The sequence below is a fragment of the Pan paniscus genome, chromosome 5 (genome assembly GCF_029289425.2).
Source record: "Pan paniscus chromosome 5, NHGRI_mPanPan1-v2.0_pri, whole genome shotgun sequence".
Lineage (NCBI taxonomy): Eukaryota > Metazoa > Chordata > Mammalia > Primates > Hominidae > Pan > Pan paniscus.
The window spans coordinates 128,078,849-128,095,030 of NC_073254.2; the positions used below are offsets into that span (position 1 = coordinate 128,078,849).

A 16,182-nucleotide genomic window follows, 5' to 3' on the forward strand; every position below is an offset into this window, starting at 1 on the left:
TTGTTTTCTAAAACCTCCTTTTATCCCCATTTTACAGATTAGTAAACAGGCACAGGGAATGTAAGTAACTTGCCCATAGTATACCGCTAATAAGCAGAGTGGAACTAGAGTCCTGGCCGCTAGCTCCAGACTGTTCACATCACTAAGATGAAGTCACAGGCAATATCTCTTTTAATTCTTCCAACAGCCGCATTAGGCAGCTGTTCTTTCCACTTTATAGAGGAGGAAACTAAGGTTCTGAGAAGATAATTAATCCAAGGTTACATAGTTAGAAGTTGGTGGACATGAACATTTCTGGCTACAAAGCTCAAATTCCTAACCACTACCAGTGTCTCCACCCCACTTGTTTCAGAAAAGGATCCTTCCTGGCAACTCCAGGTGAAGATGAGAAGACGCCGTGGTGGAGTGGGTGGAAGAAGAGGAAGAAGGTTGGGGAATCAAGACCCCCAAGAAAACCAATCACACCTATATGAACCAAAGATGTCCAACAGCATTCTTGGAAGCAAAAACCCAAATCCCAAGCCCCATAATGCCACCCCCTTTTTCTGATGACCCAACTCCACAGACTCAGTCCAACCCCTTTTTCTTACTGTCGGGGAAACTGAGGCCCCCAGCGCTGACCATCACTACACCCTCCTCCTTTCCCAACTCTCCTGAGCCACAGTCCCGGACGTGGTCCTGTACCCACCCCAGCGGCTCGGCTGATGTTGTCCATCTTGGTGACGACCTGTTGGAAGAGGGGGTAGCAGGTCTGACAGAGGCGCACGGGCCGGGCGCTGCGCACCAGACACCCTGTCAGCTCTGCGCTGCTGTTGGCGAAGTCCAGCAGCAGCTCCCGGCACTCAGGATCCAGATCCGGCAGGTCTGGGGGCAGCGACAGAGGCCCCAGCCCTCCACCCTGCAGGAGGGACAGGGACAAGTCCTCCACCTCCAGCAACTGCTGCTCCGACAGGAGGTCGTGGAAGACCCTGTGCGGACTGCTGCCGAAGGGGAGCGCGCCCAGGGCCAGCCCCGACCACAGCAGCAGCCCCAGCGGCAGCCACGGCGGCAACGAACACCTCCGCTGCGCGGCTGTCGGGCCCGGCTCCATCACCGAGCTCACACACCCCAGGGAGCCCACCGCCGCCTCTCCGCCCCCAGCCGGCACCGCGGACAGCCGCCGCTTCCGGTTTCCGCGGGCGCAGGTCGAGAGCCGGGTCACGAGGAGGGCGCGTCACGGCCCCGCCCCCTGCGCGCGGCGCCCCGCCCCATTGGCTGCCGGCTGCCTCCGGGCCGCGGGCCTTCGCGCGTGCGGGAGCGCGCCCACCCTGCGGCCGCGCGCTCTCCAGCCGGCGTTAGGTGCGGGGCGGGGCGGAGTGGTGCACTGGGGGATCCCGAGCCGAGGCTCGCCAGCCAGTGACTACGAGCACCCACCGCTTTGGACAATTGCATCTCGGGGGTCCTGACCCTTGAACGCCCAACCCTCTGGGAGTTCCGGGCGTCCTACAAGTTTCTTACCTCGCTGGACCGACGACGGCCTCCGCTGTGGAAATGGCCGTCGGCTGCGTTCGCAGAGAAACCCCGCTGGCCTGTGCCTCGGCAGATTTTCTGCGTGGTGTTCCTTAGCGTAGTTTTTTCCTCATCCCATTTGGAGAGAGTAATAATGCCCGTTGGTTATTATAGGTGGTGGAGACTAGCAGTTTCCAAGCTTTTTGTTTTTGTTTTAAAAAAAACTCTCAACTGTCTGCCTCAGCGTTGTCAGAACTCTCTGAGACGAGGGAAATATTCTACATCTGCGTTATTAAGGCAGCCACTGGCCACATGTGTGGTGTTGAGCCGGCTGAGGAACTGAATTTTAAATTTAATTTAGGGCCGGCGCGGTGGCTCACGCCTGTAATCCCAGCACTTTGGGAGGCCGAGGCAGGCAGATCGCTTGAAGCCAGGAGTTGGAGACCAGCCTGGCCAACATGGCGAAACCCCGTATCTACTAAAAATACAAAAATTAGCCGCTGGGCGTGGTGGCGCAAGCCTGTAGTCCTAGGTTGAGCGGGGAGGATGGCTTGAGCCAGGAGGTCGAGGCTGCAGTGAGCCGAGATCGCGCCACTGTACCCCAGCCTGCACGACAAAGTGAGACTCCATCTCAAAAATAAATAAGTATTTAACTTAAATGTAAGTAGCCACATCTGTGTAGTGGCAACTGTACTTGACGGAAGTCTGGTCCTACAGTGGCCAACAAGCAGGTTTGCTTGGAACTGAAGGGGTACCAGGGACGCAGCGCGTTCAGTGCTAAAGCCCAGGAAATCCTGGACAAACTGCTCAACTTCAAACTCCTATCCAGTTTCTGACATACCCGAGGCAATAGCAGGGGACACTCTAAAAAGCGTCCTGATACCGTTGCCAGTCTGTAAAAAGAATTTAAGCTCATAACGTGGAAAACAGTTTTCTGACAAGTATCTGACCAACCAGATTGGTAGAAAATTATTTCCGGGCTTTGTGTCATCCTGCTTTTCAGGGTTGTAATTTTTGCCTTGTAAATTGCAGAGCTGCTGCACTAAAGTCTACTTAGCTTAGGGTCCTAATTTATGTTTCTGAGGGTTCTTCAAAAACTTTTTTGTTGTCGTTGTGTATTTTGTTTGGTTTGGTTTTGAGACATAGTCTCGCTAGACTGCCCAGGATGGCCTCGAACTCCTAGGTTCAAGGGATTCTCCTGCCTCGGCCTGCCAAACAATTGGACTACAGGCACAGGCTGCTGTGCCCAGCCTGGGGGTTCTTATAGTTACTTTTTACCCCGTCTGTTTGGTTATTGTTTTATGTTCCTAAATTTGCTTGGGATAGCTAAATTTTGTTTCATTTTTGTTACTAAGAAACTTAATAGTAGGAAATTTGATTTGTGTAACAATAAACGTATTTCCAAAAGAGAAAATAAGTTGTCTTAAGTTTTGCAAAAGTCATCATGTAACTCTTAGGTCTTTCTATGTATTAGAATTATCTTTCTTTTAAATTCTTTCAAGCACCATCCTGTGTTGCAGGTGGATGTGTAAATTGTTAACTTCTATGGAAATCAATGTGCAGAACCAACAACCTTGCAAGTGCACAAACTCTTTGATGCAGCAAGTTCACAACCTTGTCATAGACACTTATCCATTGCAATATTGTTTGTAATGGTAAAAGGATGGCTTCAAAAACATGTTAAGGGGCCGGGCACGGTGACTCATGCCTGTAATCCCAGCACTTTGGGAGGCCGAGGCGGGCGGATCACCTGAGGTCAGGAGTTCAACACCAGCCTGGCCAACATGGTGAAACCCCGTCTCTACTAAAAATACAAAAATTAGCCGGGCATGGTGATGCATGCCTATAATCCCAGCTACTCAGGAGGCTGAGGCAGGAGAATCTCTTGAACCTGGGAGGCAGAGGTTGCAGTAAGCCAGGATCACACCACTGTGCTCCAGACTGGGCGACAGAGCGAGACTCCATCTCAAAAAAAAAAAAAAGTTAAGGAAATTACAGACACTTTCCCTCTTCCTTTCCTTTCCATTCCTGGAACAATTCAATCTTAAAGGTCAAGTAGAGCAAGATAGGCATCGGTGCTTGGTAGGAATGGGGTGTCAGAGGCCCAGAGAGAGGTGTCAGAGCACAGGTAAGCTGAAGAGGACAGTGGTGTGAGGGAGGGTGGCAGCATCAGCCTGATGCAGAGTATTGGGTTCTCAGTGGATAAGAAGGGTCTCCATGCAGAGGATTGGGCAGCAGTGACTGGGAGGTTGCTTACATTCAGAAGGATTGATGGAATCAGTAAATATATTAAGAATAATTGGAGTTCAGTTTCAGACTGTCAGAGAAGAAAGTTACAAATATGAAAAGAGAGAAATGAACTCTAATGTTGGATTAAAATTAGAAATATCAGTGCAAATTCATAGCTTAAAATACATAGTCATCCCTTGATACCAGCAGGGGAATGGTTTCAGGACCCCCCACAGATGACAAAATCTTCAGATCCTCAAGTCCCTTACATAAAAAGCCATAGTATTTGCATATAACCTAACACATTTCCTTCTGTATACTCTTTTTCTTTTTTCTTACATGCTATTAAAGCATCCTCTTTATACTTTTAAATCATATCTAGATTACTTATAGTACCTAATACAATATACATGCTATGTAAATAGTGGTTATACTATGTTGGGTTTTTAATTTATATTATTTTTTATTGTTACTTTTTTTCTACTAGGAGATACTACTTTTTTAAAAATTATGGTAAAATATACATAACATAAAAGTTACCATTTTTAATGTACTTTCAGTGGCATGTTACTTTTTATTGTGGTTTTATTTTTCTCTTTTTTTGTAGAGATGGGATCTTCCTGTGTTGCCCAGACTGGTCTCAGACACCTGGGCTCCACTGATCCTCCCACTTCAGCCTCCCAAAGTCCTGGGTTTAGCAGTATGAGCCGCTGTACCCAGCCCTCAAATATTTTAGACCTGTAGTTGGTCAGATCCAAGGATGCAGAACCCATGCATACAGAGGGCCAACTATATATAGTATAGAAATAAATACAGATGTAAATTTATGTGTATACATTTTATATGTGTATGTACATATATGAATATATGGTATATGTATACATATATATGTACTTGTGTGGGTGTACTTCCTCTGGCTTTGTCCACTTAGAACACTTAGTAGCAAAGGGACCCCAGTGATAATGAGCATGCATAATGCCCAGATCTTGGATTCGAAGTATCATTCTCCGCTAAAAGGAACCAAGGATCCTTGGAGAAATGGCTGATTCAGAAAAAGCACAAATTGAGACTGGATCATCTTGTGCCAGAAAGTAAGGAAGTGCTCAAAGAATAATGTTGGAAACATGTGAAGGGCATACAGAAACAGCTTGAATGGACTCCCGCTGGTCAAATCTGAGTCACTCTCAGCATTGAAATAATGATGGTTAACAAACTATAACCCATTACATAAAACCACAAGCTCATAGTGATCAATTTAAATAATAGATTGATAAGGACTAATACATTTACATATTTTCATAGATCCTCCCCACCAAATACTTATTAATTACAAATGGGGAAAAAGGAGTAAATTTAAAGTGGAAAACCTTGTCCAGTCCTATGTTAATCAAATGATCAACATGAACATCATCATAATGGAACATATAGAAGTTGTGTGCACCTGATAGGCTGCAATTAGAAGAATACAGTGTCAGTTCTGTTATATTCCTGCCAAAGATGCATAATCTGATTCTAATCATGAGGGAAGTGTCAGACAAACCAAATTAAAGTTCATTGTATAAAATATCTCGACTATAATCTTCAAAAGTGTTACATCTATAAAAGTCAAGGAAAGATTGAGGAACTGCACCTGACAGGACGTTACTGGGACAACTAGCAAAATTTGAATAGGGTCTGAGAATTAGATGGTAGTTATGTACATTGCTGATGAGATTAATGATTATGAGAGAAGATTATATTCATCATGATACAATAGCCCCATAGTGTAAGAATAAGGAAAGGTCTTGTCTTGAATGTAAACCTGATTTAAAAAAAATAAATAAAGTAATGCTATTGCCTAAATTCAGGTCCTTTGCATCTCTTGTCTACGATATTGTAACAGCAAAAACTAGCAATCAAAGGGAAACGTCTGGAAAACCAGAAAAGAAGATGAGAAATTGACCTACGATGCCACCTCACATTCCTCTTGTAAATTCAAAATGTTAATCAAGACTCTGTGAGACTTTCAAAAAAAAGTTTTCATGAGAAATTGTTAAGAAAAATTACCTCGAATTTGGAAATAAAGTAAAAAACAATCAGCATACTGGGGCATATTTTCTTATTCTTTCTTTGTCTTTTTCATATGGATTAATTAAAAAACCTTGTCTTTGAGCTCTGAAGTTCTTTCTTCTGCTTGCAATTCTACTGCTGAGACTTTCCAGAACATTTTGCATTTCTACAATTTTTGCATCCATTGTTTCCTGAAGTTTTGATTGTTTTGTATTTATGGTATTTCACTGACGATTTCTCCCCCCATTTCTTGTATCATTTTTTATTTCCTTAAATTGGACTTTGCTTTTCTCTGCCTCCTTGATTTTAGCTTAATAACTGACCTTCTGATTTCTTTTTCAGGTAAATCAGGGATTTCTTCTTGGTTTGGATCCATTGCTGGTGAGCTAGTGTGATTTTTTTGTGGGTGTTAACCTTGTTTTATCATATTACCAGAATTGTTTTTCTGGTTCCTTCTCAGTTAGTTAGGCTGTGTCAGAGGGAAGGTCTAGGGCTCAAGGCTGCTGTTCAAATTCTTTTGTCCCATGGGGTGTTCCCTTGATGAAGTACTCTCTCCCTTTTCCTAGGGATGTGGCTTCCTGAGAGCTGAGCTGTTGTGATTGTTATTTCTCTTCTGGATCTAGCCACCCAGCAGGTCTACCAAGCTCCGGGCTGGTACTGGGGATTGTCTGCACTGGGTTCTGTGATGTGAACAGTCTGCAGGTGTCTCAGCCATGGATATCAGCACCTGCTCTGGAGGAGGTGGCAGGGGGGTGAAATGGACTCTGTGAGGGTCCTTAGTTTTGGTTGTTTAATGCACTATTTTTGTGCTGATTGGCCTCCTGCCAGGAGGTGGCACTTTGAAGAGAGCATCAGCTGTGGTAGTATAGGGAGAATCAGCTGGTGGGCAGAGCCCTAGAACTCAGGAAAGTATATGCCCTTTGTCTTCAGCCACCAGGGTGGGTAGGGAAGGAGACCATCAGGTTGGGTCAGGGTTAGGCCTGTCTAAGCTCAGGCTCTCCTTGGGTGGGTCTTGCTGTGGCTTCTGTGGGGAATGGGGATGTGGTTCCCAGGTCAATGGAGTTATGTTCCCAGTAGGATTAAGGCTGCCTCTGCTGTGTCATGCAGTTAGTCAAGGAAGTGGGAGAAAGCTGGCAGTCACAGGCCTTACCCACCTCCCAAGCAACCCAAAAGGCTGGTCTCACTCCCACTGTGCACCCCCCCGAACAGCACCAAGTGAATTTCCAGGCAGTGGGAGAGCAGGGCTGAGAGCTTGCCCCAGGCTACCAGCCTCCCACTGTGAAAGCCAGCTGGGTTTTTGTTCCTTTCAGCCTGTGAAGTCTGCATACCAGATTCATGACCTCCACCGGGTTCTGGCCAGGAGACTTCACATTCAGTTGGAATTGTTACAAAGTTCAGCTAGAGGTTTCCTTCTCCCTGTGGTCTTCTCTCTGGCAGCCCTCCTCAAGGACCCCTGTGAGACAAGGCAGAAATGGGTACCCAGGGGACCCAGAGAGCCCACAGGGCTTTTCCTGCTGCTTCCTTTACCCCTGTATTTTGCTCTGCTCTCTAAATTGACTCAGCTCCAGGTAAGGTCAGAATATTCTCCTGTGATCCAGACCTTCAGGTTCCCCAGTGAGGGTATGTGTTCAGGGGTGGACAATTCTCTTTTCCCACTACCACAACTTGGGCACTCACAGTATTTGGGTTGTCTCCAGTGTCCTACAGGAGTCATCCGCCTTCTTCAGAGAGTCTGTGGGTTTTCTCAGCTTTCCTGGTTTATTCCTGCAGTAGTTCTGGAGCAAAAGGTTACAGTGCGAGTCTCCACATACTGCTCTGTCTGTCTGCGTGGTAGCTGCAATCTAGTCCCGCCTCCCGTCCACCATGATCCTCTATGCTGTCCAGCAACCTAATTCTAACATTACTTTTTCAGTGCCTATACCCAGTTTGAGAGACATTGAGTTAATATTAATGAGTTAATAAACATTTGACACATTTTCATTCTATATTTGTATGAGTCACATTTTTAACTTTTTGAAAATTATACTTTGACAGTTTTTCCCATTAAAACATGGAATAGTGGGGAAGCAAGAATTTAGGCCAAGAAGGTAGTCGAAGATGACCAGAAAAGGCCCAGAAACCAAGGCCAATAAAACAGTCTCCCTATTGATACTCTTTCTCTCTCATGGATGGTTTATTCTAACTACAGCAGACAAAGTGATCCTTTCAAAACCTAAGTTGGGTCATGTCACTTTTTTTATTTTGACCCCACCAGTGGCTACAGATATCACCCAAAGTTAAAGCAAAGCTCTTGTTATGCCCTAGAAGAATCTGGGATCTGCTGCTTTTATCAGCATTCTCTTTTCCCCAACCTGCTTTATTTTTTTTCCATAGCACTTAGCACCATACGGAATCCTATACACTTGTTTATTTCTGTCTCCCCGCACTGGAATTTAAGTTCCTTGAGAGCAAAGACTGTGTTGTCCACTGCTCTCTCAGTGCTTAGAACAATGGCATGAAATAGATGCTCAATAAATATTTATTGAAATATGATTTCCTTTAGAGAGGGGTAGAATATAAGCAGTTTGAGGCTCGAAAAGAAGGTATGAAATAATTATTCTGGAAAAAATAAACTTACGAAAAAATAAATGTATTAGGTATATGTAATACCATTGCCAGGCAATATTGAATGCCTATTTGAGATCCGTGGGCACAGTTTTAAGGTATAATCAATAAACCTAATTAAGTGTTCTCGTCAGCAATGTTTAGTTGTTCAGGTGACAGTGTAGAGCAGCATAATGGTTGGGCTTAAAATTGTTGGGACATTGCCTAGGCCAGTATGATGAAAGGAGAGTGCACCATATCACCTTACACATCCCACCTGACCCAGTTTCCAACGCCTTCCCACCTTCCCAAACCATTCCACTGGGTCCTTTGTAACTCATGATCTATCATCTGTAATCTCTTTTCTTCAATATCTTCTCTAAACAGTCCCTTTACCCTCTTTGATGGAATAAAAGCTGACTATCTCTTGATGACCTCACTTTTGCTATGCATCATGGCCTCTATAGATTTTGTGGAGCTTCCTCAGGAGCAGCCCCTAGTTTGAGGGTAAGAGGAGCTCAGTGAGCATTCCAGTCCCCAAGCAGAGCAGCCCACCTTGACCTGCTTTCATGATTGGAATTCCACAGAAGATTATTTTCAAGTTTCCCCTAGGGGAAAAAATAGTTTGGAAACCACTGTTTTGTTACATTTTGCAGTGGGCTAATGTCTGCTGTGTGTCTCCAGTCCCCATTTCCTAGGTTATCCTGATCCTGTTCCATCACTGTGCATTGGTATATGAGGAGAGAGAGCTTAGCCTTTCAGCTCATAGGTCTCTGGATCTGAAGGAGCCACATTTGAACCTGTTGTAGAAAGTATCCCACACACTACCCAAAGATTCTAGACTTTGAACTTTATACTGTGACATGATTGGAGTTTTGGGTTGTCTCCCTTGGAAGAGGTTTATTACCACAGTAAAACCTAGTCACCCAAATACACCTTTGCTGGTTTCTGAGGTTATCCTGATTCCAGACTTTGAGATTCTAGACTGACCTTTATACTATGACATGGTCAGACTTTTGGGTTGTCTCCCTTGGAAGAGGTTTATTACCACCACAGCAAAACCTAGTCATCCAAATATATAGTTCTTTGCTGATTTCCTCTCTGCTATTTTCTCTGGTTCACTCTTTTGGAACGTTTTTTTATTTGGATGTTAAATCTTTTTTCTTTTTTTTGGAGACAGGGTCTCATTCTGTTGCCCAGGCTGGAGTGCAGTGGCAAAATCATAGCTCACAGTAGTCATGAACTCCTGAGCTCAAGGGATCCTCGGCCGTCTAAGTAGCTGGAACTAACAGACACATGCCACCATGCCCAGCTAAAATTTTTGTGTTTATTTTTTGTAGAGATGGGGTCTGACTGTGTTGCCCAGGCCAGTCTCGAATTCCTGGCCTCAAGCAATCCTCCTACCTCTGCCTTCCAAAGCGCTGGAATTATAGGTGTGAGCCACCAGGCCCAGCCAGATGTTAAACCTTATAGTGGAGATTGCTCAACTTCCTCCAACATCCATTCTCTCCTTCCTTTTAATGATACAACTCCTGAGATTTAGCTGAACATGGCAGGACTACATGCTCCAACCTCCCTTGCAGCTAAGTGTGAACTGAAGTGCATATATCTTACTAGTCATATCTTTAAGTCATGAATTGTATCCGCCCTCTCCCTGTTAGTTAGGAAATGTTTTTTGTTTTGTTTTGTTTTTGAGATACAGTCTTGCTCTGTCACCCAGGCTGGAGTGTAGTGGTGCAATCTCAGCTCACTACAACCTCTGACCCCTGGGTTCAAGCAATTCTTCTGCCTCAGCCTCCCGAGTAGCTGGGATTATAGGCGCGTACCACTGTGCCTGGCTAATTTTTATATTTTCAGTAGAGACAGGGTTTGGCCATGTTTGCCAAACTGGTCTCAAACTCCTGACCTCAGATGATCCACCCGCCTCAGCCTCCCAAAGTGCTGGGATTACAGGTGTGAGCCACTGCGCCTGGACAGAAAATGTTAATAACTGAAACATCAGGCCTGGGTACAGAGATGGATATGGATGCAACATGTTTAGCATGACGGAGCCAGCTGGTCATAAAGCAGAGTCATCTACCTACTTTAGGCCACAGAGGAATGAACTTCTGTCCTATTAATGCCACTATATTTTGGAGTCTCTGTTACAGCAACTTAAGCTGATCCTAATGCAGTCCTCCTAGATGGTTACTTAAATTTTCTCAACTTCTATGTCCTCCTATTTTTTCATCTCTTTGTATATTTTTATTGTACTTCCTAGAAATTTCATTAACTTTGTTCTTCAATGCTTCTACTGAGTTTTTTCATTTCTGCTATATTTTTAATTCCCAAAATTTCTTTTTTTTTTTTTTTTTGAGACGGAGTCTCGCTCTGTTGCCCAGGCTGGAGTGCAGTGACACGATCTTGGCTCACTGCAAACTCTGCCTCCCAGGTTCAAGTGATTCTCCTGCCTCAGCTTCCTGAGTACCTGGGATTACAGGCACACACCACCATGCCCAGCTAATTTTTGTATTTTTAATAGAGACAGGGTTTTGCCATGTTGGTCAGGCTGGCCTCAAACTCCTGACCTCAGGTGATCCGCCCTCCTTGGCCTCCCAAAATGCTAGGATTATGTAGATGTTACGTCTTTTTAAAGTTTTTTTCTTCCTCCTAGCCCGTTTCCTCCAAGTTGCTTTTATTTATTTATTTTATTTTATTTTTTGAAATAGAGTCTCGATCTGTCACCCAGGCTGGAGTGCAGAGGCACGATCTTGGCTCACTGAAACCTCCACCTCCCAGGTTCAAGCAATTCTCCTGTCTCAGCCTCCCAAATAGCTGGGACTACAGGCACCCGCCACCACACCCAGCTAATTTTTGTATTTTTAGTAGAGACAGGGTTTCATCATATTGGTCAGGTTGGTCTCGAACTCCTGACCTCAGGTGATCCACCCACCTCAGCCTCCCAAAGTGCTGGGATTACGGACGTGAGCCACCACAGCCGGCCAAGTTACTTTTATTCCTGTTTGTTTTTATCTATACTTTTAAGTGTCTAGTGAACCTTGGCTTTCTGCTTACATTTAAGAGAGAGGCACTACAAAGCTGAATGGAAACTCTGTGTTCATGGATAGTTCTTTTTGACTATGAGTTTCAGTATAGGCCAATGGTTCTCAATGGGGACAGTTTTGCTTCCCACCCTTGTGGTATATTTAGCAATGTGTGGAAACATTTTTGGTTGTCAAAACTGGGAGAAGGGTATGCTACTAGCATCTAATGAATAGAGACAAAGAACACTGCAAAACATCTTAAAATGCACAGGATGGTCACCCAAAACAAAGCATTGAAAACATCAGTATTTTAAATCGTTTCTCTTGGGCAGATTATCCTCTTCACAGAAGACTCTGCCAGCATGCTACCTTGCTGCCAGTAATCTCTGATCCTGGCAGTGGAAAAAAGCTGGCAACTCAACTTCAGTGAATGAACTTTTACTTAATCTCCCTGTTTTAGCAAAATGTCCCTGCCCTCAAATATGCTTATGTCTCTTGGTCCAGACTCCCCTTGCTTCACTTTCTCCAGATATCAGCAATTTAGTGGTATTCTGCTGGAGTTGGGGTGGGACATAGAATAGTAGGGAGGGTATTGTAAATAGCCTTTCAATCATCTTGTTTTGGTTCTTCTTTTATCTACATTTTCAGAGGTACCTGATGTCTTTCCACTTCTTGGGCTCTTTGAGGGTTCTATAATATAATTCAGTTGCCTTTTTTTCCTACTACAGGCATGCAAATTAGCTTTTCTGCTTAGGTTTTGCTAAGTCAGTTTTTATTAGTCCACCTGCTTTCCCGCTTCCAATATATTTTTGAAGAGATGGGGTCTTGCTATGTTGCCCAGGCTGAACTTAAACTCCTGTGCTCGGCCAGGCGCAATGGCTCATGCCTGTAATCCCAGCACTTTGGGAGGCCAAGGCAGGCGGATCACGAAGTCAGGAGATCGAGACCATCCTGGCTAACATGGTGAAACCCTATCTCTACTAAAAAATACAAAAAATTAGCCAGGCATGGTGGCAAGCGTCTGTAGTCCCAGCTAATCAGGAGGCTGAGGCAGGAGAATGGTGTGAACCTGGGAGGCAGAGCTTGCAGTGAGCCGAGATCGCGCCACTGCACTCCAGCCTGGGTGACAGAGCAAGACTCCATCTCAAACAAACAAACAAACAAAAAACTCCTGTGCTCACGTGATCCTCCTGCCTCAGCCTCCCAAGTAGCTGGGACAACAGGTATGCACCACCATCCCAAGAACCAATATTTTTACTTTTTCTTTTCTCCTGTTCTCTATGTTCTTATGTGTCTTTTTAAAAATTATTTTACAAATCTTGTGGGATTTCAGGAAGGAACAGATCTAATCATGTGTTCAACTTGCTGTCTTAAGTGGCAATCTTTTCTGTGTTTTACCTTGCTCTTTATTAAAGTCAGCATGTATATCTTATGTCACCTCCAGCCATGAGATGATCTTATGGAGAATGTGGACTGAGTCCTATTTATATTTGTATACTTAGAAGCACTTAGCCTGATGTCTTGTACAGAGAAGGTACCCAACACATTTGTTACATTGAATTTGTGTAATACAAATGCACATCTGCTTTAAGTGCTTTTCAGATTGATACATCAATGGAAACATATTTTTATTTTTGTAATTCTTTAATGGGCAAAACAATGCTGTAAGTAAATGCCCATAAGCTTTGCATGCCTGAGCAGAATGACCTGAACACATGGGACATGTAAATCATGTTGTTCATTCATGATACTTTGCAAAAGTCTAATCTACTCACTCTAGTGGCCAATCTCATTTCCAGAACTCTCACCTGAAGATAGATTTTTTTTCACCTGAAGATAGATTATCTTATAGCTTCGGCATTAGGAGATATTTTTAAAACAATGAAGTTGAATCACATTTACTTGACAGACTCTCTGGTTGTAAATGTATGTTTCTAATAGATGAGTGGTATTATAACTTTGAGTTTGTATCAACATAATTTTAATAAGTATTTGTTCAATTTACAAATGAAAATATACATTAAAAATATGTGTGCTTCAGTAGATATATATTATCAGTGACCAAAGTCTGATCACCGAACCCATTTCCTAATATAACAGAAACTCTGTTGTTAATTAGATGCCTAATATGTGGTACTATTTCTTGGAGAGCCAGCATTCATAAGTAGAAATGAGAATGGCGCCACTCACTATTACTCCTGGTGACCCACTAGCAAAATTTTTGCTTCCTGTTCTAATGACTTTATGCCCTGCTGGGCTAGAGGTCTACAGTCCCAAAAGGAGGAGTGCATCCACCAGGAGATACAAGAATGACGGAATTGGAATTTAAGATTGCCACCTGGCCACTTTGGGCTCCCTCTAAATCAATGGTTAAAGAAGAGAGTTACTGTGCTGGCTAGGGTGATTGATCCTAACTACCAAGGGGAAATTGGACTACTACTCCACAATGGAAGTAAGGAAGAGTATGTCTGAAATACAGGAGATCCCTTAGGGTATGTCTTAGTATTATTATGCCGTATTATTAAGATTGATGGAAAACTATAACAAGCTAATCTAGGCAGGATTGTGAATGGCCCAGGCCTTTCAGGAATGGAGGTTTGGATTGCCTTACAGGTAAAGGATCACCACCAGCTGAGATGCTTGCTGAGATCAAAGATAATACAGAATGGGCGGTAGAAGGTAGTTATAAATACGAGCTATGACCATGTGACCAATTATAGAAATTAGGAATATAATTATTATGAGTATTTCTCCATATTTTGTTATGAATATGTATATATATATACACATATACACATATATATATACACATACACACACACACACACCCCAAATATCTTCATTTTCTTCTCTCTTTTATTCTCTTATAAGATATATTGACTTTAGGCTGGGCGCAGTGGCTCATGCCTGTAATCCCAGCACTTCGTGAGGCTGAGGTGGGTGGATCACCTGAGGTCAGGAGGTCAAGACCAGCCTGACCAACATGGCAAAACCCCATCTCTACTAAAAATACAAAAAAATTAGCCAGGTGTTGTGGTGTGTGCCTGTAATCCCAGCTACTCCAGAGGCTGAGACATGAGAATCGCTTGAACCCAGGATGCAGAGGTTGCAGTGAGTGAGCCGAGATCGTGCCATTGCACTCCAGCCTGGGCAACAAGAGCGAAACTCCATCTCAAAAAAAAAAAAAAAAAGATATATTGATTTGATATTATCATAGTATAATATAATATGTAAGTATTGTTAATTTTATATCATAATATTTGTTATAAAATATCAAGGAGAAGAGTTAAACATCACTCAAGGACTTTATCTCCTTTTCTGGAATAGAGGTTAGTGCATGTTCAGTTGTATGAAGATAGTTGTATCATACTAGGTATAATTATGATCTTGTTATTGTCTTTATTTGGAGATACATATAGATGCCAGGTTAACAAGGAATGGATTTATGATGGTTAATTTATTTGATCAAATGTCATTCTGGGTGCATCTGTGAGAGCATTTGTGGATGAAATTTACATTTGAATTGGTAGACTGAGTAAAGCAGATTGCCTTTCCTAGTGTGGGTGGGCTTCATTCATTCAGTCCATTGAAGACCTGAAGAGAATAAAAATGCTGAATAAGAGGGAACTCCTCCTTCCTGACTGTTGAGCTGGTACATCAATTTTTTCTGCCTTAGGACTCAAACTGAAACATTGACTCTTTTTGAATCTCCAGCCTGCTGGCTTTCAGACTGGAACCACACATTAACTCTCCTGGGTCTCCAGCTTGCAGAATGCAGATGTTGGGACTTCTCAGCGTCCATAGTCATGCGGGCCATTTGTTGTAATTAATCTCATTGTCTACCCATATCTAGATATATATGTTTCCTATTGGTTCTGCTGTGACTCATAAAGATACATTAATTATATGTAGAAAAGTGATTGCACTATTAAAAAATCTTGTTGTTCAGGCTGGGCATGGTGGCTCACGCCTGTAATCTCAGCACTTTGGGAGGCCAAGGCAGGTGTATCACCTGAGCTCAGGAGTTCAAGACCAGCCTGGCCAACATGGTGAAACCCCACCTCTACTAAAAATACCAAAAAATACAAAAATTGGCTGGGCGTGGTGGTCCATGCCTGTAGTCCCAGCTGCTTGGGAGGCTGAGGCAGGAGAATCACTTGAACCCCAAGCAGGCAGAAGTTGCAGTGAGCCAGGATCACGCCACTGCACTCCAGCCTGGGCAACAAAGCAAGAGTCTGTCTCAAAAAAAAAATTTGTTGTTCAATGCTTATTAATAACCACATATGGATTTTATGTGTCTCTTGACAGTTTTAAAGTATGTTTTATTATTTATTGCTTATTATCCATTTAATTTCCTACGATATATAGATTACTAGAGAAATCAATAAGATGTTATTTCTATGCAGCATGTCTTTAAAAATATATCAACATTTAAATATTCTTTGTAAATAAGTTATATTTCATATTCACTGTGTACATAACAACAGAAGCATAAGAAGCAAATGTTACAGTCAAGATGAAGTGTACGAATGTTCATGTCTCAGAGAAGTGGATGTTCCTGAATTTACCTATGGCAACATTTGGAACAAGTACCACTTGTTACCATCCTTATGCTATGCTTAGTTGAAGACAGGGCCAGTGTTAAAATGTTTGCTTCTTTTATAAGCTATTTTATTTTCCTTTCAATTCTAATTTTGCCCAATTGCTCTATTCAAATAAAGTCATTTAATCTCTGCTCTTCTGATTAATATTTTAATTATTCAGTCCTTTCCAGCTGTGTCCACCCCACTTCCTTATGAAGAATGGAGAA

General features: G+C 43.1%; 1 protein-coding gene across 3 annotated transcripts in view; it reads right to left on the reverse strand.

Moving 5' to 3' along the window:
• The window catches only part of OSTM1 (osteoclastogenesis associated transmembrane protein 1), a 32,190-nt gene extending 30,967 nt beyond the window's left edge, over positions 1-1,223 (reverse strand). For 2 of the 3 annotated variants that reach the window (XM_003824331.6, XM_063604970.1), the window contains exon 1: positions 689-1,223. In XM_003824331.6, the coding sequence (XP_003824379.1) occupies positions 689-1,090 (402 nt within the window). In that variant the 5' untranslated portion in view covers positions 1,091-1,223. The remainder of the gene's footprint in view (positions 1-688) is intronic. The other variant, XM_034962657.3, reaches the window with a different exon arrangement.
• Positions 1,224-16,182: the final 14,959 nt, after the last annotated feature.